Source organism: Mus pahari, chromosome 7 (genome assembly GCF_900095145.1).
Source record: "Mus pahari chromosome 7, PAHARI_EIJ_v1.1, whole genome shotgun sequence".
Lineage (NCBI taxonomy): Eukaryota > Metazoa > Chordata > Mammalia > Rodentia > Muridae > Mus > Mus pahari.
The window spans coordinates 62947345-62970493 of record NC_034596.1 but is presented as its reverse complement, the minus strand read 5'-3'; the positions used below and the strand labels follow the sequence as shown (position 1 = coordinate 62970493).

At 39.9% G+C, this 23149-nt stretch overlaps 1 protein-coding gene and 1 long non-coding RNA gene across 2 annotated transcripts in view; one reads left to right on the top strand and one right to left on the bottom strand.

Annotated features, from left to right (window-relative positions):
- Nucleotides 1-1559: 1559 nt before the first annotated feature.
- Nucleotides 1560-6888, bottom strand: LOC115064399. Its single transcript, XR_003844221.1, has 3 exons — nucleotides 6568-6888; nucleotides 4727-4799; nucleotides 1560-2955 (listed from the first exon to the last, which is right to left on the bottom strand). It is a non-coding gene; the product is annotated as an uncharacterized LOC115064399 (long non-coding RNA).
- Nucleotides 6889-6909: 21 nt separating this feature from the next.
- The window catches only part of Mdga2 (MAM domain containing glycosylphosphatidylinositol anchor 2), a 744628-nt gene continuing 728388 nt past the window's right edge, over nucleotides 6910-23149 (top strand). Inside the window, exon 1 of the mRNA XM_021202038.1 lies at nucleotides 6910-8459. Coding sequence (XP_021057697.1) covers nucleotides 8180-8459 — 280 coding nt within the window. The 5' untranslated portion in view covers nucleotides 6910-8179. The remainder of the gene's footprint in view (nucleotides 8460-23149) is intronic.

The following is a 23149-nucleotide window of genomic DNA, read 5'->3' as shown; positions in this document are numbered from 1 at the left end:
TTAACAAGGGCATCAAGAAAAATTTCAAATCAGTATCAGTAACGCACTGGAAATATTCTCTTGAATCAGAAGTGGATTACCTGAAAACAGTTAGGAGCAAAAGCAGACTCCCAGAGTGGATGAAAACTCAGGCTGGGCTCCTTGCTACTTCTTGGCATTAATGAATGAATGACCAAGTTAATTGCTGGAGCAGACATCACTTGTATGTATTCAGATTCAAGGTATAATATTATACCAAATGAGGTTGATTCTATACAGTTAAATTGCATAAAACTTTTATATCTAACATAAAAAGACATTTTCTAGTTCTTAAAATATTTACATAGTAAAATTCTTCCAAATGCTGCATAAAAATTTCAACAAAATTGTAAAAACCAGAAAGAGGCAAAATGTACATTAATCCAGTATAGTATACTTAATGCATCAGATAGATAATGTTGGGAAAAATTAAAAGTTATTCCATAATAATGTTAGTTAATAAAAATTTCAAAACAGCCATTGTGATATTTATGTAAAAAAAGTAAATGGTGTTTCAAAAATACTGTAAAACAGCAAATTACACTGTCAGGGCATTATTTGTCAGTTTCCAGGCAAGTAGTAAATTCTTTCCTCAGTAAAAACGTGAAAATAGAAATAAAGTAATTACTCAGTCAGAAGAGGTATGACTGAAGTGGCACACATACTTTGAGGAAACAGAAAGAAGAATAATCAGAATGAAAACAAAATGATTAATTAGAAAATAAAAACGTCATTAACGAACTCATTTGAAAACTGACTGATAAAAGAGTACATGGACATTATTTCTTTGCGCCCTCATATTCTCCTGCAGCATGTAGCATGTCTTTTTTTAAATTAATTTTTTATTAGATGTTTTCTTCATTTACATTACAAATGCTATCCCTTTTCCTAGTTTCCTCTCTGAAAATCCCCTATACCCTCCCCCTCCCCTTGCTCCCCAACCCACCAGTTCCCACTCCTGGCCCTGGCATTCCCCTATACTGGGGCCTAGAATCTTCGCAAGACCAAGGGCCTCTCCTCCCACTGATGGCCTACTAGGTCATCCTCTGGATGAAATGGACAATTTTCTAGACAGATACCAGGTACCAAAGTTAAATCAGGATCAGATTAATGATCTAAACAGTCCCATATCCCCTAAAGAAATAGAAGCAGTCATTAATAGTCTCCCGACCAAAAAAAAAAAAAAAAAAAACAGGACTAGATGGGTTTAGTGCAGTTCTATCAGACCTTTGAAGAAGATCTAATTCCAATCCTCCTCAAACTATTCCACAACATAGAAACAGAAGGTACTCTACCCAATTCATTCTATGAAGCCACAATTACTCTGATACCTAAACTACACAAAGACCCAACAAAAAAAGAGAACTTCAGACCAATTTCCCTTATGAATATCAATACAAATATATTCAATGAAGAATTCTCGCAAACCGAATCCAAGAACTCATCAAATGGTTATCTATCATGCAAGTAGACTTCATCCCAGGGATGCAGCGATGGTTTAATATATGGAAATCCATCAATGTAATCTACTATATAAAAAAACTCAAAGCATGTCTTACAGTTGTGTAAAGTCCTGTTCTCCAGAGACCATTTGATTTGCTCAGAGTATAAAAGGGAGATCTATAGTGACTTATATGAAAACTGCCCTGAAGGAAAGATGTTGGAGAGAGGCTCCAGCTAGAATCCTCTGCCAGCAGACCAGTTACTTTTTCAATTTTGGGTATGAGTAAGTTTCTACCTGGGCTTGCTGGGGATATTGCAACATATGACCTCGGTCTAAGTGGCTTAATGCAGCGCCTGGATTGTTTTCTTGTAGTTGGAATTGCTTTCTCTCTGGAGTTGCTGGAAGTTCTTTATGATCTTTGACTTGAAGACTCCTCTCTTCTGTCTCTACCTCTGTTATTGAGTGGTTTTCTTTTCTATGTCTATTCATTTTTTTTTTTTTTGGTCTTTCAGTTCTCTTGTCTTTTCCTTGCTGATCATTGAACTAGAGCCTTGTGCATGTTAAGCAAAATATGTTTCTGCTAACCTACTCCTCTCTCTCCTCTTCACTTAAAGACATGTCATTCCAGAAGAAAGCTACCCTACCCAAGTATGATCTCATCATAACTAACCTTTATCTGCTACAGATTTATTTCCAAATAAGATCAAACTCTGAGATTCCCTGACAGAACTGATGAGGAATACCATCCAGCCCAGTTCACCCTTCTTGCCCCCTGACACATCTTTTCCTCCCTTTGTTTTCTTGCCTTCTTGCTTGTTAAGCAGCATAAGGTGACATGTTGTACAATCTTATTATCTTCACTACTTTTCCTTCCCTAGATGTCTTCCCCCTCCTTGAAGGTACCAATTTTCACTGATTTCCTTGGACTGCACTCTCTTCCAAGCCTTAAATTCCTTTGAATCTGCTCCTGGATTTCCAAGATAATGCCTTTAATTCTTAGTCTGCCTTAGTTAGTTCCTGGTATTACTACCTTACTAGTATATTTATAGAGGATTGGGATACTAGCAATAGTTAACCCTTTAAAAATATTTTGTTATTCAATCTATATTTGCCACATACTCAAGAGAGGAAACCATATATATATGGAATGACCAGACTCAAGCTTTTCATTAATAAGCTCCACATCAGATAATATAAACTATAGCAGTGTTTCTATAAACCAGAAAGTGGGGGAAGCAGATAATTGAATTAGCATGCATTTTAATATCTTTACAAAGAAATCCTTTTGACCTGGTGGGAGTATTACAATGAGAGGGGCCAAGTAGGGAAGAAGAAGCATGTGGGAGGGAGCAGATACAGGAAGAGAGGCATGTTCTTTATACATCACAAATTTGATGTGCAGAAAGTTTCTTTGGATCTTGCTTTATCTCTGATACAAGTGCTTCAAAAGCTGCAAATGAGATGTACTTCAGTGGCTGGAGGGCTGGGGAAACCTGAAAATGAGAAATGAGGACATTGGAATAGTCCGATTCAGTGGTTATAGTGAACATGGGAGCCTCAGATGTATCAGGGTAAATGCCAGAATTAAAGTAGAGACAGTCTGTGGTGTGGGGGCAGGGGGCATGGAGACAGTCTTCTCCAACACCACCCAACAAACCATCACTTAGTAAGAGCAAAAAGAGACCTGTGCAGGAGCAATCCAGACAAACTCCTTCACGGTTCCTGTTTACACTTTACAACCATTGGCTGAGATAGTAGTTTGTTAGCAAACAGGATCTGATGGAGAATGTGAAATATCACATTTCTCTAGATATGCTGTGATGGCAAATGAAAACAATCACCTGTTTAGGATCTAAATTTCCTTCCCTTTATTTTCCATTGCCTAGATATCTGTACACTGTTTCAAATCTCATGGAAATTTTTCGTTAATCTCTATTTCTGTCCTTTATACCCAAACTTTTGGTTAATCAAATCACTTATTCACCAGAAACTGTATTTATGTTTTCAATTTTTTTTTTTTTGCAGTAACTTAGATACTGGCCTTTAATCTGCCTTTTATCTGGTTTATTGTTGTCCACAAAGTCTTAGCTTCCTGTCATACTAATGTGTTTTTTCTCAAGCTAGTAAGTCAAGCACAGTGATATGCGGGAACTTCTCTCTATTAATATTTAAACTGTGGAGTTCTCCAAGGATACAACAGGAAATGGAACATTTGAAAAAATAATCTTGAAGCAGAATTGTGCTCTCAATTTTTCAAGTCTTCAGGAGCTATTAAGCTATTCCTAAGTACTGAACTTCCAAAACCTTTCAGATAAAGTACAAGACAATCTGCAGGATTCAATGCAAATGGACAGAAGTGGGGCAGATGAACTCTGACTAAAGCCAGCAATGTAATGCTTCACCATATTCATGCAACTGGAGATAGTAAGATGTCAGCTAATGCAAAACAGAAATCATATGTCATTAACCTCACACATGAAAGCTCTGGTATGATGAATATTATCAGAACAATATTAAAATTAATTCCTCGACTGCCCCTTGCCAGATTCTGAGTATGGCGTCTCATTTTCTTCCTCTTTTATGTGATGACAATGTTAAGTTCATGCTGTGGGGCTCAGGCCCAGGGTATGCTGACGCGAATGCTTTATGTTTCCCTGAAGTCATTCATATTCTTGCCCCACACTGAATATTGCCTTTGTAGTCCATAAAATGATATCAGAATAATAAGAGTTCAAAGAAGACAGAATTAATCTAGGTCAGGTTACTAAAACTACCAAAGCTATAATATGTAAGGGTAGGCTTTTAATCAGGGGTTCAAGATTAAAATTGGTACAGAAATCTGGAGTGGGTCACAAAATCCCAGAAGTTTAGAATTAAGGACTAGAATGCTTTGCTTTCAAAATGTATAGTTTATAAGACTATAAGACTCTTTGCCAAATGAGTGAAACCTCTCTGAATTGTGGTACTGCTTTTAAGCTGAAAATAGACTGTGAAGAGCTCTAACATTCTTGATTTTTTTCAGCTGGCCAGGCACCACTAAGCAGCAGCCATGGTGAATAGGAGGCCCTAGCCCCACCATCTGCATCCTCCTAGACCAGTATCTGCATATGGAGGCTTTGGCAGACACCTACCTTTCTTACTGGACTCTGAATTTGCTTTGTCCAGGGCTTTCCTTTGGGTGTTTTGTTCCTTTCTCAGGCTGACTGTCTCCCTTTAGGCCCTTAGGAGCTTATCAAGTTTTAGAAATACTAGACGTGAACTTACCTGACTCAACTAGAGATGTGCAGTCAACCAGGCTGGATAATAGCCACACCAAGCTCTGGTGTGGGTCAGGAATCTGTGAGCAAGAACAATAAAACACACATAGGTAGGTATGGATTTTGTCTTTGTGTAGACTTTCCAAAAGATTTCATGTAGATAAAAAATGATTTTTTTCTCATCCCTGTTTCCCTTTATAATCTAGCTCAGGGAGTAGTGTGGAAGAGAGTTTGTGTGATATAACTAGCTTCCACAGGAATAGAAAGTAGAATAAATATAGCACAGTATTTGTAATATGATAAGGGAGTAGATTGGAAAATGAAGACAGATTTGCCATTGACGTTCTGTATCTTTCCCTTCTGAGCTCTATATCCAGATTAATATTTCAATTTTTCCTTTTTTTTTTTTTGAGACAGGGATTTACTGTGTAGTGCGTGTTGAATTGAACTCACTATCCTCCTTCCTCAGCTGTCTGAGTACTGAGTACTGAGGCATGTGCCACCAGATCTTCCCTACCTTATTTCTATCCTACTACCTTAAGTGGTTCCTATGAATCCTCAGTGACATGTCTGGCCCATTTTATTTAGGTTAAAACATTTGAGAATAGAGATGGAATTAGTAAATATTAAATGACTATTTAATCAGCCGAAACTGTCGTTAATACAAGCCCAACAGGTACCTAAAATGATTCAGGTTGTCAGGGGATAATCTCAAAGTTCATGTAAGCTGACATCACAAATGATAGTGACCACAGTTTTACAAGCTAAAGCCAGAATACTGTTGAATGGATCATGGTAGCAATGTCATGGAGGATTGTTTAAATTGTTAAATCCCCTATAACACATATTCCGTATGTAAGTATAAAGAAAAATCCCAGTGATCTAAGATGTGAATCACACTACTTCTGCAGGAAGTTTCTCTAGTTGGGCTAATCCCATAAGTTCTGGGGCCATGGCTCTGTCTTAGGACCTTCTGTCTGCTAAGGCATCTCCTGCCTGTGTTTCAGGCTTGGCTCAGGCTCACCACCTGGAGGCCTGAAGTAGCCAGTGCTAAGGTATGACTACAAAATCATGCCTGTTTGGTCAATGTAGCCAGAAGAATATTAAATTTCAAGAGGAAATTAATATATTGGCTAAATAAGCCAACTAATTTATTCTGTAAGTTCCCTATATAGTGTTTCATAGGAGAAGAAAAGCCTATATTTAGTTTAGTGGAGATTTTCTAAAAAGAAATGGCACCCACAATAGCAGTGTATTATGCCAGTTTATTATGGAGACAAATAAATGAGTACCGTGCTCCACATTTCCCTGAAAATAACTTTTTTTCACATGTATAAGCGCGTCTAACCATTTCACTCACTTGCCATATTTTGGCTAAGTGGATCTAGACAGTAAAACCTAATTTGAAGAAGAAACACACTAGAGTAACTCAGACTGTGTGGGGTATTCCTCATTATGTTTTAGTCTATTAGTTTTACACCTGTTCTAGTGTAAATTAAAGATGCTTTCTCTTTCTGATCATTTTGTAGTAGGGAGAATTTTAAGCTCCTCAGAACTGACCCTGTCTCAATGAACCCCATCTTTCATGTAAGAGGGGCTTTTCCAAGCCTTTAACTTTAGGAGGTATTATATATAAAACCGACTTTCCCTGAACTCCTGGTGTCCCTCCCTCCCCCCCCCCCAACACCCTTCCTCTGTTATGATGACCACATTTCCACTAAAACATGACAGGGATGGAGAAGAATGAGGCAGCTTCCAATGACTTGGCCTGTTCTGCCCTCTAGCCAAGCAGAACAGTTCCTGGAAGACCTTGGACGGCAGAAAGGGATAAAGGTGTCCTGTAATTACCGCGTGTCTGAGGACGTAGCCGGCCTTTCCCTTCCGCGTGCAACCGCCAGCGGCGGCATTGGAAATGAATTACCGGCCCTCGCCCCCGCGCAGCTAGGGAAGAACCAGGGACGGCCTCGGCGGGGAGGAAGAGAGGCTGGGTGCTGCTACCCCTCTGAGCCCATCACTGCGGTCCAAGCTGATGAGCACCCGTGCCGACCCTGGTGAGCAGAGCCCGGGAGGCAGAGGAGGCTCAGGGGAAGACGGCCGAGCCCTGCACTCGGCTTTGACGTCGCCGGGCTGCGGCTAGCAGCCTCGCGCTCTCAGCACGTAGCGCACAACGTGACCACACACAGCCTTCCTCCCCGGCAGCCGGGCCGCCTGCGCTCCGCGTCCGCCGCTTCACCATCCTCCTCCTCTTCCTCTTCCTCCTCCTCCCTCCTATCGCCTCCGCGGTGCGCAACCCCCAGCGTCAATTCAGGGATCCCGGGCAAGCTTAGGGCCCCGGACGCTCCTCTGCCCAGCTTGGGCATCTCTGCCGCAACTGCGGCCCGCAAGGCGGCCGCGCAGCCGGGGTGCCCTCAGCAGGCGGCCGCTTCTCTGCTCCGCTCCGGATGCCAGCACTCCGTTAGCCAGGGTGGGGAAAGCCCTTCTGAGGCTCCCTGGTCTAAACTCCCGCCAGTCTCCACCGCCCCCACCCCCTCCACCTGGCGGGGGCGGCGCGGAAGCGAAGAGGACGCGCGGTTCGGGTGGGCACGCGTGGACGGTGTGCGGATCTGCTCTGCTCTCGGCATCCTCCCTCTCCTGCAAGTGGTGGTACTTGGACTCTGCTTTCAGCTCCCGAGATTGGTGCTGCCTCCGGGAGCACCCTCTTTGCTGGCGGGGCGCTCAAGGCTGTTTGGAAGAGCCGTGGCGGTGGCGGCAGCGGCTGAGGCTGGTGCCTGGCGAGCTCCAGACGGGCGCTCCGCTCCCGCTTGGACCCTTTCGCCCTCCTCTTTCCTCCTCCGCTCCCTCCTCCCCATCCCCCGTTTCCCACTCCTCCTCTTCCTCCTCCTCTTCCTCTCCCCGCTCGGCGATGCGAGTCTGTGTCGTGTAACAGGATTGGCGTTGCAATGGCAACTGATGGAATGGGGGAAGGCAAGACAGCAGGGCTGGGGGCTCCGGACTGCAGGCGGGTGAGCCTCTGCCGCCGCTTGACGCTCCTCTGGGGACCTTCGCGAGTTACTTTGTAAAGGCGAACCCGGGCGAGGGAGCCCCGCTTCGTGCCCGGGTCAGAGGCCACTTCCTGCTCCCTGGCTGTCCAGCGCGGTTCGCGTCGCGCGGCGCCCCCGGGGCTCCTGCCGGCTCCTGCCGCTTGCCCGCGCCCGGAGCCCGGAGCCGCTTCCCTGAAGAACACTTGTCCTCACAGCTCTGCTTCCCATCACCGCCCCCTGCTCCTCCCCGGCGTCTGCGATTTTCCCAGGCGCCCGGTGTGAGTGCGGCTTGCTTGTGAGTGCATGTATTGGGGTATTGTGTAGTGGGAGTGTGTTCGCGCGCGTGTGTGCTTGTTGTACGTGTGTGTGCTTGTGTGTGTGTGAGTGAGCGTGTGTGTGTGTGAATGTGTGTGTGTGTGTGAGTGTGTGTGTGTGTGTGCATGAGTGTGGGGTGTGTGGGGCTCCAGCGCTCCGCTCACGGCCGCCACCAGGGAAGGACAGACGGACAGCGCTTCCTCCCATTGCTAGCAGTTCTCGGGCACCTGGACTCGGCCCAGGCACAAGTGAAGCGCTCCTTGCTGGCCGCTGGCCTCCAGAAGGTCCCACTGCGTCCCCCTTGGGCTGGATATGTTCATGTTCACGTGAAGATGGATTTAGTGTACGGTCTCGTGTGGCTGCTAACAGTCCTCCTGGAAGGAATCTCTGGCCAAGGAGTGTACGGTGAGTGGAATCGCGACGCTATCGTGACCTTGTGATTCCTAGGCAAGATAGGCTGCTGAGCTAAGATACACGACTCGCGCCTTTCCGGGGCCCCTCCTGGCGTGGCATTTGATTTACACTTCATCACGTTATTGGGAGCTGAAAGGAGGCTGAGAGCGCGCTGCGGATTGGGCTGCGAGCGGCTCCCCCGGCTCTTCCACTGGGGCTCTGAGTTGGGTCGGGCCAACAGCATCGCACTCAGAGGAACGAGTGGCTTTGCACTTGATTTATCCCCGCGGGGAAACATGGGCTCTTGCAGTCTTGGATTCAATAATGGTTTGGCGCGGTGTCACTGCCGCGGTTTCCCCTGAAGGGAAGCTTGGAATGTGACCCCCTGAGTCCCTTTCACCTTTTTACTCTTTAATTCCTGAGAGGCCCCTCTCCCTGCTGGCAATCTCTTCCTTTCCACCTTTAATCTTTTTTTTTTTTTTTTTTAATATAAAAAGTCTTTTTCCTCCTTTCTGTGAATGGCTACAGGACTTGATTTTCTGGCTCAGGAAGTGGGGTGACAGTTGAGTTGTATTCTGCACCAGCCATTGCCATGAGCGCTGACTTGGGGAGGGGAAATAGCAGGCAAGATTCTCAGTGCCAGACATAATTAAGGGACATGTTTGTGTGAATGGATGAGCAAATGCATGAATGAACTGAAGAAGTCCATGCGTCTCTGCTCCAGGGCTGGACACCACTCTTTACAAACAACAAAATCTCACCTCTTCACAGAGAGCCCATGATCCCGCATACTTGAGACCTAGGAAGGGGAAGCTTCTTAATTGGGAGGCTTTGAAGTGCTCACAAACAAATCCAGGTTCCTTTCCCTGTCAGCAGTTGGCACTCTTGTGTTTAGTCACTGAAGTCTCTCTCTCTCTCTCTCTCTCTCTCTCTCTCTCTCTCCTTCTCTCTTCTACTCCCTCTCTCTTACACATGTTCTCCTTGGCTGATTATAGTGACTTGTAATATCCTTATCTTCTGGGACAAGTTGATAATGTTCTAAAAGAAAAAGAACTTTTTGTGTCCTCAAGATATATTGCAAGGATATTGTTAAAAGGGGGTGGTTTAGAGGATAGAACGGGCCCAAGACTCTCCCATAGCACACGCCCTCATGTGCTTGTAAGATGTGTAGAAAACTCACACTGCTGTATTGCTTTCAACTCAATGTGGGCTAGTTCAGTAACTGCCCCGGGCAAAAAAAGCATGCATATCTGGGGAAGTGTCAGCGATTCCCCTTCAGTCTTCAGCACTGCCTGCAGAGTGGTTACTGGTACCAGTGCCATTGGACTCCTCAAATTGTCTGGGAGCCATGTAGGTGAGCAGCCAGTGAATGGGTTCAACAGATCCCTCCGGAGGCTTTTCTTTCTGCTGTGTGTTTCATTCTGGGCAAACAACTACATTGTGTGTGTGTGTGTGTGTGTGTGTGTGTGTGTGTGTGTGTGTGTGTGTGAAGGGGAGAGCAGAAAATGGGGAGGGAGGTCTCCTGCTGCTGCCACCCAGTTTCCTGTCTTTGCAGTTCTTTTCTAGGTTTGTTCCCCACCCCCCTAAACATCTTCCTTTCATTTTTCTTTACCCTCTTTTCTCCAAATCAAAGCAACTTGCTTGGCTGCAGCAGAGCCCTCATAAAACATGGTGGTGAGTGTTGGTCTTGGTGAGCTTAAATATAGGAAGGAAATACTCTGGAAAGCTTGACTACTGACCCCAGGAGGTGGGGCCTGAAGAGAACTAGGATTTACTCAGATCTCTGCTAGACTCTCCCCTAGCCCTGAGCAGCACAGAGAGATGGAAGCTGGGATTCCACCTAGGGATCAAGGGGTGCTGGGGAGGAGGAGAGCTGTTCCCCTGACTTCCTGTCATCTCCCATCCAAGTTTGTCTTTGTTTCTAATTGGCCCAGATCTTTCCAACTGAAAGGAGTGTTTGTTTTGTTTTGTTTTGTTGTTTGTTTTAAAGTATGTGAAGTGTGGAGACTGGAAAGGAGAGAGGAATGTTGGAATTGTAAAGATTAGAGAGGAAAGGTTCCATTTTTCTGACACTCTCAAGTCCTCTGGGTTAGTTAAACAAGTCCCCTGTTGGCTGGAAGAAAGAGGCAGTGTGGATAAGTAGGGCTTAATAATTAAGATAATTCCTTGTCTATGTCACTTATCACTAAAGAGAATGCTTTTCCATTAGTGACGGTCTCTGTGATGAAGATGCTGGCTCTTGGTTAATCTTACTATAGATGTGTCTGTTAGTCACTTAGCTAGAAATACACTTGGCTTTGTGTAAAAAAAAAAAAAAAAGTTAAACAGCCTCTTCAGTCCATGATAAATATCACAGCCATTAGGTGGGTGAAATGAAACACTTAAATATTAATTTCCAGATCTGTTTTCATAGAAGGGGGTCTCCCCAAGCATTGTCTTGTAAGTTGTTAGAAGTGCAGAGTCAGGAGTAGGCCTCTCTCAAAATTCCTGCATCAGGACCTCAGAGGGTCAGCGCCAGAAGTCCTTAGCCATCACTTCCCAGTGATTTCCACAAAGTCCATTAAAGCCAGAGAGGAGGAGCACTGACTTCCACATCATTGCTTTGACTTTGTAGATCAAGGCCTTTCTTTACCAAAAGTAATATTATCTTTATGTTTAAGCATTAATGATAAAGGAAACATTTTTTTTTTTTTATATTTAGTTAGTTGGAAAACAGTTGACCTGCTACGCCTTTATTAACTCACATCCACCAGATGTAAAACCATCCCCAATACACATTGGGGATTTTATTTATTATTATTTATTGGCACTATTTTTTATAACCAGCAGTAAGAGAAAATAAGCATTTTCTGCTAAAGTGGGGAATGACTTTCCTCTCCTACTTCCTGGCTGAGAAACCCTGAGCCCAAAATTCAGATTTTAAGTTTTAATAAATTGATATATTTCTTTTAATGTATGGATTATATCATATTGGTGAATATAATCTTCTTAGTATGTTCATTCATCTTGAATTAAAGCTTAGTTAAATGCAAAAGTTTTTTTTTCTTCAAAAGTAGGAACTTACTGATGTCAATCTTGGGTGTTGCTTTGTAAATTACTAGTATAGCGTCTGACATTAGTATGTTGTGTGGTATTTGATTAAAAGAGACTTATGTGCCTGTGAGTACCTGTCTGCCCTCTACTGATAAGTCTGGTGGAATTATATTATAAAATGAGAATTGTCCTCTATGTTTAGTCCATATTTTGAATCTTATGTAACATTAAGCTAATATAAATTATTTATGTACACTTCTGAAAATAAAGCAGGAAGTTTATGATAGAGTAACATAAAGAAGTGAACTGTTTTGGATGAATATTTTAATAAGATAATACCTATTTTATATCTTTTAATGATTAATGTTTTTACATTAACATACCATCTTGATTTGTTTTGTTTGTTTGTTTGTTTTTGTTTGTTTTTTGTTTTGTTTTTGTTTTGTTTTGCCTTTTTCAAGACAGGGTTTCTTTGTAAAGCCCTGGCTGTCCTGGAACTCACTTTGTAGACCAGGCTGGCCTTAGACTCAGAAATCTGCCTGCCTCTTCCTCCCAAGTGCTGGGATTAAAGGTGTGTGCCACCACCACCTGGTAACATAACATCTTGAGTTTACAAAGTTACTACATAAAAAAAAAAAAAAATTATCCCAAATACTGTTAGGAGTTCAGTTTGGTTTAAATTTTACTTTTGCTCACATATAATCCAACCTAAATGTCATTAAGTAAGCAGTGATATGACACTTCTTTTCCTGGGATCATGACTTTGGTGCAGTCATTGTACATTGTACTTGGGCAGTTTATTAGATACAGCTTGCAGGGTCAGCCTTCGAACTCCAAAAGTGTCAGGTGATTCTTGACGTACCTTGAATTGGGTGTTCTGAAGCATTTTCCTGCCAAAACATGTTTTGTGAATGTAATTTTTAATAATCCAATATAAAGAACCCTAATTACTTGCTAAAAATAGGAAAAATTGGTCCATTGGCCCATGTACTGTTATTCAAAATACCATTTCCTTAACTTCCGTGAGGGTTAGTGCAGCCTTATTACTGCATTGGCACAGAAGCGGCCCCCACTGTAAATGAAAGCTCATGCTGGATCTAGATAGTTTGAGTGGAAATAAGTCAATTGCTCAGTGCCCTGAAATAACCAAAGCCCTGCCTGTGCAACTCCCTAGATGAAGACCAGCAAGTAGGATGTGATCATCAAACACATGGTCTCGACACATTAGCTATTTTATATTAACTCATTTCAAGTAATATCAGCAAATCTTACACAATTTAAACATGACACTGTAGGCAGGAGCTGAACAGAAGTGACTCGGTAGAATTTAGAACGAGGAGATAAGTAAGACAGGAAGGTTCTGGAAGAAATTTCCAGCTGTCAGTGGGATGGAGCTGATAAACACGTTGATCGGAAAGGATAAGGCCGCAGCTGAAGGAAGGTCAGCCATTCATTATGCCCAGTCCCATGATGTTGGCTGCTCATAGCAAAGTTATCTTAAGGTGTGCCGATGAGGTTCTGCCCAGTGTGTATACAGATACTGCCTTTGATCGAAACATTTTTAGGATGCCAGCCAGTGGAAAAGATTTCACCTAGTGTTGCTAGAGAACTCAACCTGAAACCGTACTCCATACAATTAACGTTGACCTCGCTTCCGAAGCTTCACGCACTCTCCATAGGCTCTCAGACAAAATTCTTCAACACTACCACAGAAAAGGATATGGGTTGCTCTGCTTATCTGGGACATTTTGGGGGAACGCTTGGGGTTATTTGGTGGTTATGTTAGTGCTATTCCACATGGCAAACAGGCTGATTATTTTACACAGTGTCATGTGCTCATTAGGCCCTGGATGTCCTCCCTGCGTAAGTTTTGCAGTTGACTGAGAAGTATTTTAGATGGAGCAGGTTGTACACTAAGGCCAAAGTGTCACTCTAGGGTGGATAAGTTGATAATGGTGGCAGGGTTCAGATCAAAGACAGAGGTGAAGACATGGAATTAAGGTCATTCTGGTGTACCCATGACACACAAGAAATACTATGAAAACATTTTTCACCGTTGTAATTTCTTTGCTTAATTTTATTGATTATGGTAATGATCCTTGTTGTTTCTTTTGTGTACTGTGAAATTTGTTTTGTACTGCAAACCACCTAAGACCCTTTTTTTTTTTTTTTTTTTTTTTTTTTTTTTTTTTTTTTTTTGGTAAGAGAAGTATTGTTAGTCTTTGAAAAATGTATTATTTTAATATAATTTGGACTGACTTTACGGGGATGTAATTATGACTGATAATTGTGGCGTCAATTTGTCTCACTTAGAAAGTGAGGTGATTCATCTCACACCACCACTGGCCTGGTCCTTGTTGCCTCTGAAAGAGTTCTCCAAAATGGTTCTCATGTGTTGTAATCTTCAAAGGAAGTATAACAGTACATTGATGAGCTTAATCCTGCAGCTGACCATTGAACTATGCTCTTCAGCATCTTAAGGTGCGCTATGGGTGTGGAGTAAAGGTGCAGAGACTTTCCATATTGTGTCCACTGACTGGTATTTTGTAAGAATATTCAAAATACCGTGTGGAATGAATTTCAAGTGTAAATATATGAACATTTTCACTCATTATCTTCGCTATCTGCTGAATGGTCTCACAAAATGAAATTTGCTTCAGTGACGGTCAACGTAAATATACCACTTATACTGAATAAATTATTACGTTCACAGAAATTGGCCCCACATCTTCCTTTTCAAATAGGATTGAAAAACTTTTAATATGTAAATTCATAAAGCTGTGAGAAGAAGCTGTAATATACCATACAATCTAATCTAAGAAACATTGTCAGGTAGTTGGAGATACTATGCTGTTGGTGAAATCTAATTTTTTTCCCCATTGAGTAGATATTTTTCTGTACAAATTACCAAAACTACGCATGCTTCATTATCAGGGCATGTACTTAATTCTTTGAGTTTTTATTCCAGTTTAATTCTGTGTTTTCTTCTATTATGACACAAATTCTGTGTAAACTCTCCCAACATCAGTTTATTTCTTTCTTGTTTTCCAACACATGGTACTGTTTATTATCTTAGTTTTAAAACATTTCATTTTCTCATTGATACCAATTATTGAATAAAGAAGATTATTTGTATTTTATAGCACAGACCATATATTCTCCAGAAGTTCATAATCACAGAAGATAATTTCAACTATTAAAATCATACTGTTTGCTATTGATTTATCATTTAAATAGATATTATGGTAGAATAAAATATGTTACAAATTTTCATAAAATGTATTCTATCCCTAAGTGTTCTACCTCTACAGTTTTTCTCAAAGGATTTGATATTTCTTGTTAATAATGATCAAATCTATAATAAGGAATGGTACTTACCAAATGGGGACATATTAGTGGCATGTTACCACATCAAGAAAGAAAAAGTTTATTAATTTTCTCCTTGTAAAAATAATTAGAGATTTGAAAATATTTGAGTGATTTAGGGGCATAGGGAACATGCTTGTGTGAACGAGAGATGGTTGGTTCATAGTTAGGTACCCCAGATATCTAACAGACAGCTTATAGTTAGCTGATACCTGAAATAAATGAATAGGGGGGTAAAAACTGTTAGACAAATGTATTTGGCCTTAAGTAATGGCAAAACAGAAAAATAATAATTTATATTCTGAAGTAACAAGAACTTTGCTAAAGTGTATCAGAGCAGGTGAAAAAGGAAAAAAAAATAGCCTGTTGATTGGCTGAAGGACATCTTCAGGGAATCCATTAATTAATTCAGATTGTTTGCATGAAAAGAAGGATGGCAGGTAAGAGGCTCCTAAAAAGAACTTGTGGTTTCTCTGAAATAGATTATTTTTCTAATGTTTAATTCTGTGTTTAGGGCATAAGGAAAAGAGGCCTATCTTAAGCATCCGGGTCTTCCCTCTGTTCCTTCCATTTGTAAATTGTGTCTATGCTATACCCTGGGTAGATGTCCTACTCAGGAGGATGGAGCTACTATGTGTATTATGAGAAGCACAGAAGAAACATTGTTTCAAGAAGGCATGCTACCCACCTAAATTTGTGGCCTGGACATTCTGTAGAGACTTAGGCTAAGTATGGGGGTAAATGCAGTCAATAAACAAACACAAATGCTATGCATATTTGTTGTAGTTACATAATAAAAACCATAAACACAGAAAATAGATCTGTGAGAAATGCATGCTTTTTTGTGGGGAGAGGGCAAGGAATTATAGATAAATGCTGGTGTAGTTAGAGGAAGCAGAAGGGTGGTCCACTAAGGGCTGCACCTTGAAAATAGGTTGGGATGATGTACATAAAGAGGGACAATCACTGTGCCCTGACTTTTAGGGAAAGGGACAAAAAAAGCAAAGTGCACTTAAAATGGGTGCACAGCAAATCACAAGTAAGTTATTCAGAGTCTGTCTCAGTTAGAAGAGGCATCTGTCCTCTGAGGCAATGCCATCATCCCGCAAAATTCCCGAGCATGATCTGTGATTTACATCTTATTGTATGAAGTTCTGAAAGTTGCTCAGGCAGACTATGTCTGCCAGGATTCACAACTAGTATATATGCAAGCAGCTGAGCTGTTCCTCATACAGTAGGAGAGTTATCATTCATTGACTGGAGGATACTGAACTCTCACCAAATCTTGGCACATCTGGGACACTTAAAACCTACACCCAATTCTTTTTGGAGCTCCAGTAAAAACATCTTTTCAAAGGCCTTTTAAAACGTTGAAGAGCGGTTCTGTTTAAAAGCAGAGGAGCACGGGCCCAGAAGGGTCTAGAACATCCTGTTCTGCTCCCATAGAGTCACTGAGGTGAATGCTTTGATGAGGCAAGATGTGTGCTCACTAGACAGCGTTATTCCTCTTCAGGGCAGTTTGCTGCCTTGGAAAGTATTCAGGCCATGGGGCTTTCCTGCCCAGTTTATGGCATCACCTCAATTTTCATGGGAAACTCAAGAGAGAATCAGTGTGCAGAGAAAATGGAATTACAGCCAAAGATGTGAATTGTGGCTTCATTTTCTTATTCACAGGATAGAAAGGAGCAAATGCTGAGAGTCTCCCTCTTCTGACATCTACTTGCCAATTCTCTGGAGTTGACCCACATCTGCCAAGTGTTTTTAAAGAAAGAATAAGAGACAGGAAGTAACAAAGACCAAGTAACAGTTGCCATTTTTCCCCTGGAAAATAATTGAATGTTTCAGTCCATCTGAAAATGACTCATTTTTTATGATTAAATAAAAATTTATTCTTACATCAATATATGTGTTGAAATAGATCCACAAACCCTGTTTTTGCTTCAAGGCAAAATAAAAAATTTTCTTATATTTTATTCTGAGATTAATTGAAATGGTGCAGTGTAAACATGATCAACTTGAATGAGATAAATATTATGGATGTGATGTAAAAATATTTATAATTCTTAATTTAAAGATTAAAATCGGTAATGAGAGAAAATAATTTCAAGAAATATCAGATTCATTAGGGGACATCTGATTCTGATTTAAAAATGACCAGTATTGATTTTATCTCCAGATGTTCCCCCAATCTTTTATAAATGTCTATAAAATATATTTAACTGAAATGATAAGGAGACCATGATTTGAAAGAGAGAAAAGAGCAGTGTATAGAGGGTTCTGAGAGAGAACATGAAAGGGAAAATGATGTAATTATATTAAAAATCTCAAAAGAATAATTAAAAATTATCTTTTGCCAATATTGCTTCTATTTTTGCAAATGAAGAACTATTATTTTTTAAATTTATTATTATTATTATTATTATTATTATTATTATTATTATTATTATTGGTTTTTTGAGACAGGGTTTCTCTGTATAGCTCTGGCTGTCCTGGAACTCACTTTGTAGACCAGGCTGGCCTCAAACTAAGAAATCCGCCTGCCTCTGCCTCCCGAGTGCTGGGATTAAAGGCGTGCACCACAACACCCGGCTTAGAACTATTCATTTTCAGAACTCTTTTTTATATTCATAAAATTAATGAGATGCATAAATTTCAGGTTACCCATCTGAATACTAGAATTTATCGATCAGGATAATTTTACTTAGGACTTACTACAAATGCAGACGGATATACCATTACTTCTCAGAGTGTTTTTATTGTATGAAATGAGCAATGTTGAATTTGCTTTAGCAACTGAACACATCTAACAGTAAGAGTGATGCCTGAAGAGACACATTTTCAGGTAGTTTTGGAGTTCACAAACCTCATCTCGCAGTTCTCGGAATTTGTGAACTTATTATTAAGAAACAGTGTGGTTAACGTTTCTCTGTTATTCTGTGTTTGTGCCTTTCACTTCATGCTTATTTACGCAGTTACTGAATTTTTTCCCTGTCCTCTGAGACTTCCATCTTGTTTGTATGCATGTATAAATGTATGTATGTATGTATGTATGTATGTATGTATGTATGTATGTATTGTGTATGTGTATATACAAGCCTGTCGTGGAGGTCAGAGGACATTTCAGAAAAATCATTTGTCTCCTTCAACCATGTGGGTTCCAGGGGTTAAACTTAAGTTATTGCAGTAGGTGGCAGGAACGCCTGCCCACTCAAGTATTGTGTTCCCAGCTTTCTATTGGTTTATGTTTTATCTTGATCTATTCTACCCTTGCCCATTTTTTTTTTTAATGACAGAAATGTTACGTTTATTTTAAAGTTATTTTTCTTTGTTTTAGTTCACAGCTAATTAGAGCTCAATTGTTAGTTGATACAACTTTTTTTCTTTGTGAAGATTTTCCTAAATATGTTTGGTTGGAATAGTGGAGGTACCATCCCCTATTGTGACCACTATACTAAATTGTAAAGGGAATAGAGACAGGATGGTAATGAAGACCAGAGTCTAGAGTACTGGGCCCCTTCCTAAAGCAAGAGTAGTTCATATTGGCCAGCAGCCTGAGATAATTCAGCATGTTACTCAGGCTGGGTCTTCTCTGATGGTTTCCTGTTCCTCCTTTTCACGTTCCTCCACCCACTGCAGCTGGCACCCAGAGGCACAGTCTCCCTGTTCACTCTGATGTTGCTCTTGAACTCTATTATCAGTACATTATTTTGGATAATGTTTCAGAAAGCATTTTTCTGCCATCATTGAACTTCACTTGCTAATGCCTTAATGCTCTCAGGTTATTTATTGGAAAAAAAAGGCTTTGAAACCCTTATGTTTCACCTTGTCAGAGACCTAGAGAAGATACACACAAACACACATATACACTGCGAAAATATTTCTGTATTTTTACCATACAGGCATGTTTTTCATAATAGATTAATAAATATAATTCGTAAACTATAACTATAAGTAAGAGAATTCGTAAACATTTATCTTATATTTTTTCTCCTGTTTTGAATTTTCATAGTAGAAATGGTTCTTGGTTGAAGCGTACAATGCTTTTACAGATTATTTTATTTTGGAATCAACGTGCCACTTGTATTTTCAGAAGATGCTCTTTGCTCCTCTCTTAGTTGGGGCCTATTCATTCTTTTCTATCTTTTGTGAGTATGCAGTTCATCAAACGTTTCTGCAGTCAAAGGTACACGCAATAAAATACGTCTGCAAACCAAACTTTTGCAACTTTAGTTATTTTCCATGCGTTATGGAAAAATATTTGACATAGAATATGAAGTTCTTTAAGAATAAAATCATTGCTATGTAACTAATGTCATTACTCACAGTTGGATGTAGTAAATTCTAGTATTTTGAATTAGAATTTTTATAAATAATACATATTATACCCTAATTTTTAATTAGATTTATTTGGATTTTGAAATTCAAACTGCTTCAATGACTACTGTCTAGTTCCTGGTGACTAAATTTATAATGAAATATGAAATCTATGCAAAATATGTATTTGTGTAAACTTTATAATTATGATCTATGATAGTTTTCCTCAGATACATTATTACTTTTGCTTCTTGTGCTTAAAACATGCAAATCTAAAATAATATATGAAATATAACTTGAGTGCTAATTTTAAGCTTTAACCAAAGTCACACACACGCACACGCATGCGCTCACATACACACACACACACACACACACACACACACACGTACACACACACAAGTCACCACTTATTAGCATAAAATTTTTATTCTTGGAAATGAAAGATGTGATTATTTTTAAAAGATTTATTTGAGTATTGGCATACATATACTGAACAGTCTTTCTGGTACAGTTTATTTGAGGGCAGATAAGGTATTTTAAGCCTATTCATACTTAGTAAGTACAGTATAGTAACCTATAAAAGTGAAGATATGCCTCTACTATGCATTTTGCAGAAGTTATCTTCCTCCATGTAAAGCTATAACATGTGGTTAAAAAATGTCAGTTGTAAGACTTCATTTTCCCCAGACTGATGAACAATTACTGGCCTTGGAAAGATTGATGGTTAAATGTCATATTTGGCCTGAATTTTGCCTTTGAGTTCCCTCTGGATATGACTGGAGCAGTTTTATTTCCTGCACAGAGTTAATTGAGGAGACTATATCAGTGGTTTTCTTTTCTTAAAAATCTTGTTGTGCTGTGGGAGAACATTGATTGCCAGCTCTGCTCTCCCCTTAGCTAAGTGAGTTTCTCAATCCTCAAAGCTTACAAATTAGTGCAGCTTCGTGATTTGTTTAGGTGTTTAACTAGAGCATTACCACTATAAATGTCATTTTCCTCTGCTTATGAATGCAGTTATTGTATCAAGTAGTATAAGCCTGTGCCGTTTTGACTATTGTGTGATTGATACAGAAACTGCTTCGATGGGAAAGGATTCCTAGGGAGAACAGGAAAGGTATTATGTCCAGCTCCCCTGCCATGCATTTCTAAGCAGCTGATATTTTCTTTAACTCATCAGCACCCGTAAGTTTTCAAAGTTGATTGAATCATTTCAGTCTTTCTATAAGAGAAGTGCCCTGACATTAATTGTACAGCTGTGGTTTACACTTGAAGATTAATCTGTTCTCTGGTATAATCTGTTCTCTAGTCTAGTAAGTTCATATTTTCCTTCAAAGCAAGATCTCTTTATTTTTAAGAAAAAGTAGACAAGTGGTTCCTTTGAGAATTCTTTCTGCACATACTGACTGTTCAGCACTTTATCCAAGTGGGATAAGATGGATGTTCTATGCACACTGAACATTGTGATCATATTGCCAAGGGGTGTGCACTACCACCATTTTGTAAACACATACTGCAAATTAAAATACAATGAAACGTGAAAGAACAGAGTAAAAAAGATGAGCTAAATGTAAGTTCAGCAGAATGCTCCCACATTTGAGAGTACTTATAGGATAATACTTTTGGCCCCTAGGTCTTGGTCACCTTTAAGTTTATGTACTTCACCAGATCTTAGATGCATGCTCTATTTTGGATGAAGCTGAACAATGACTTTATCACTGAGGTATAAAATTACATGCATAAGTCAAGAATATCTAAGTTATTATTTTTCTTATATATATCAAATGCTATTAATAATTAACAAATATGTAAATTGAATGTTTATAGAAGCTATAATGGCCATTTTTAAGCAAAATAAAAAATGAACTATCCTACATATCTGAAAAATAGATTTTTTTTGTGTGTGTTCAAAATCTAATGCCTCGGTTTCTTAAAAATTGTTCTTGAATTGATCCAGAAACACATCAATAACTTAAATACTGAATTCTTTTTTTTTTTTTTTTTTTTTTTTTTTTTTTTTTTTTTTTTTTTTTTTTTTTTTTTTTTTTTTTTTTTTTTTTTTTTTTTTTTTTTTTTTTTTTTTTTTTTTTTTGGTTTTTTTCGAGACAGGGTTTCTCTGTGTAGCCCTGGCTGTCCTGGAACTCACTTTGTAGACCAGGCTGGCCTCGAACTCAGAAATCCGCCTGCCTCTGCCTCCCGAGTGCTGGGATTAAAGGTGTGCGCCACCATGCCCGGCTAAATACTTAATTCTTGTCATTCACTTTTCATATGGTCATCTTCCCAGCAAACATTAGAGTATTATAGAGTTTTCACAAGTATAGGGCAAGACAAACTGTATTGTTTTTGTGCCATAAGCTTACTTTCTCTGGGAACATTTATATACATATATTTATCAGAATATTACATAGAACTGAATCTTTTAAAGGAAAGAGAGTTTGGAATGACAAAATGGGGAAGGCTGATTCAGCGTCAGGTGCGAGAGTGTTCTACATGGAGTGGTTAGGATTCTATGACATTGACACAGGCTTTCAGATATGTCCCAAATAAAGGAAGAATCCATGTACTATTTGATATCAATCACAGTTATAGACTACTTCCAGAAAACATACCAGTATATTAGAAATTTCTGGGAGAATACCAGCTATGTATGGTCGTTGGTAAGACTCTCCTCTTCATACAAAAGGGATACTGCCTGATGAACTACAGTCCACGTTTTCCATCTACGCTGCTCACACATGGCTCCTTACTGGAACCCTCTCATCTTCAAGCTAGTTAGTACTGGAATGGCCTATTGTCCTAGGGAATCTAATAGAAAAGAAGTCATCAAGACATACTCCAGCCCCTTCCATTCTACTGCGTCTCAGAACAATGATGGGTACACCCAGTGAATCCTGCATGCCTCTTACCATCAGTTGGAGACTTTGATTTCATGCATGGAAATAATCATGGGATAATTCTGAAAGACTTGAGTTTCTAGGTACCATGTCTTTTCTACAGTCACAGCCTCAGGGGATTCGTTTGTTGATATTTTTCGGTGTCAGAGGTGACTAAGGAAGCATGGATAGGTACTTAAAGTAAGGAAGGCACTTTCAAACCACTGCCTCCTAAAATCCATCAACTTTAATTAGGCTTGCTTAAAGGAAATTCCTTCATTTCCCTGTTTATTTTGTTATAAGGAGATCAAAGCCAACAGGTGTCAACGTTCAAAGACTTTGAGATTGTCACTATGTACTCTGAAAACATCTTCTCATTCTAGAAAACCAATCTTTTTAGTCCTATAGAGCCTAGAATTCCATAGACAAGGGCCACAAATATAAACTGGCTTACTGAGAGCAGCCAGGAACCATACCATATATACATCTTAGTTCTTAGACATGCGTATTCTACTTCACCTGTACTCCACAGATGGAGCCAACCTGTGCCTTGGTGGTTTTACTGATCTTCCCAGAAAACCAGCAGGCAAGTTGAGGGAGCTTAGGCATTGCATCACAGTAAATAGAGGCACCTTGACCTCCTTGGCATGTGGCTCATATGTTCAGTCTCTTTGTACTTGTTCTCAGTCTCAAGTGTACCATTTTCATCTAATAACAGATTTCTGTGGAACCTGCTTGATTTTATGGATTGGCTGACCAAACACTGCTTATAATAACTACTTTTGGCACCACAGCCTCTTAATAGCTTGTTTCCAGGCACTCTGCCTAAACAAAGGCTCCGCTGAACACCATCAATTGCTTTTAAATGATTTGCAGTTCTTCAAAATGACTGGGGCTTACTTAAAATCATTAGATGTTTTTAGTTTGGGAATTTTTTTTGTACCCTTGCTTGCCATGAACTCTATGAGATGTGGATTTTTTTTTCATATCATTTACCAAAGAATTTTTAATGTCACAGATGTTGTGGTCATATGATGATAGCAGTAGATTCCTTCAGGTCTCTCTCTCTCTCTCTCTCTCTCTCTCTCTCTCTCTCTCTCTCTCTCTCTCTCTCTC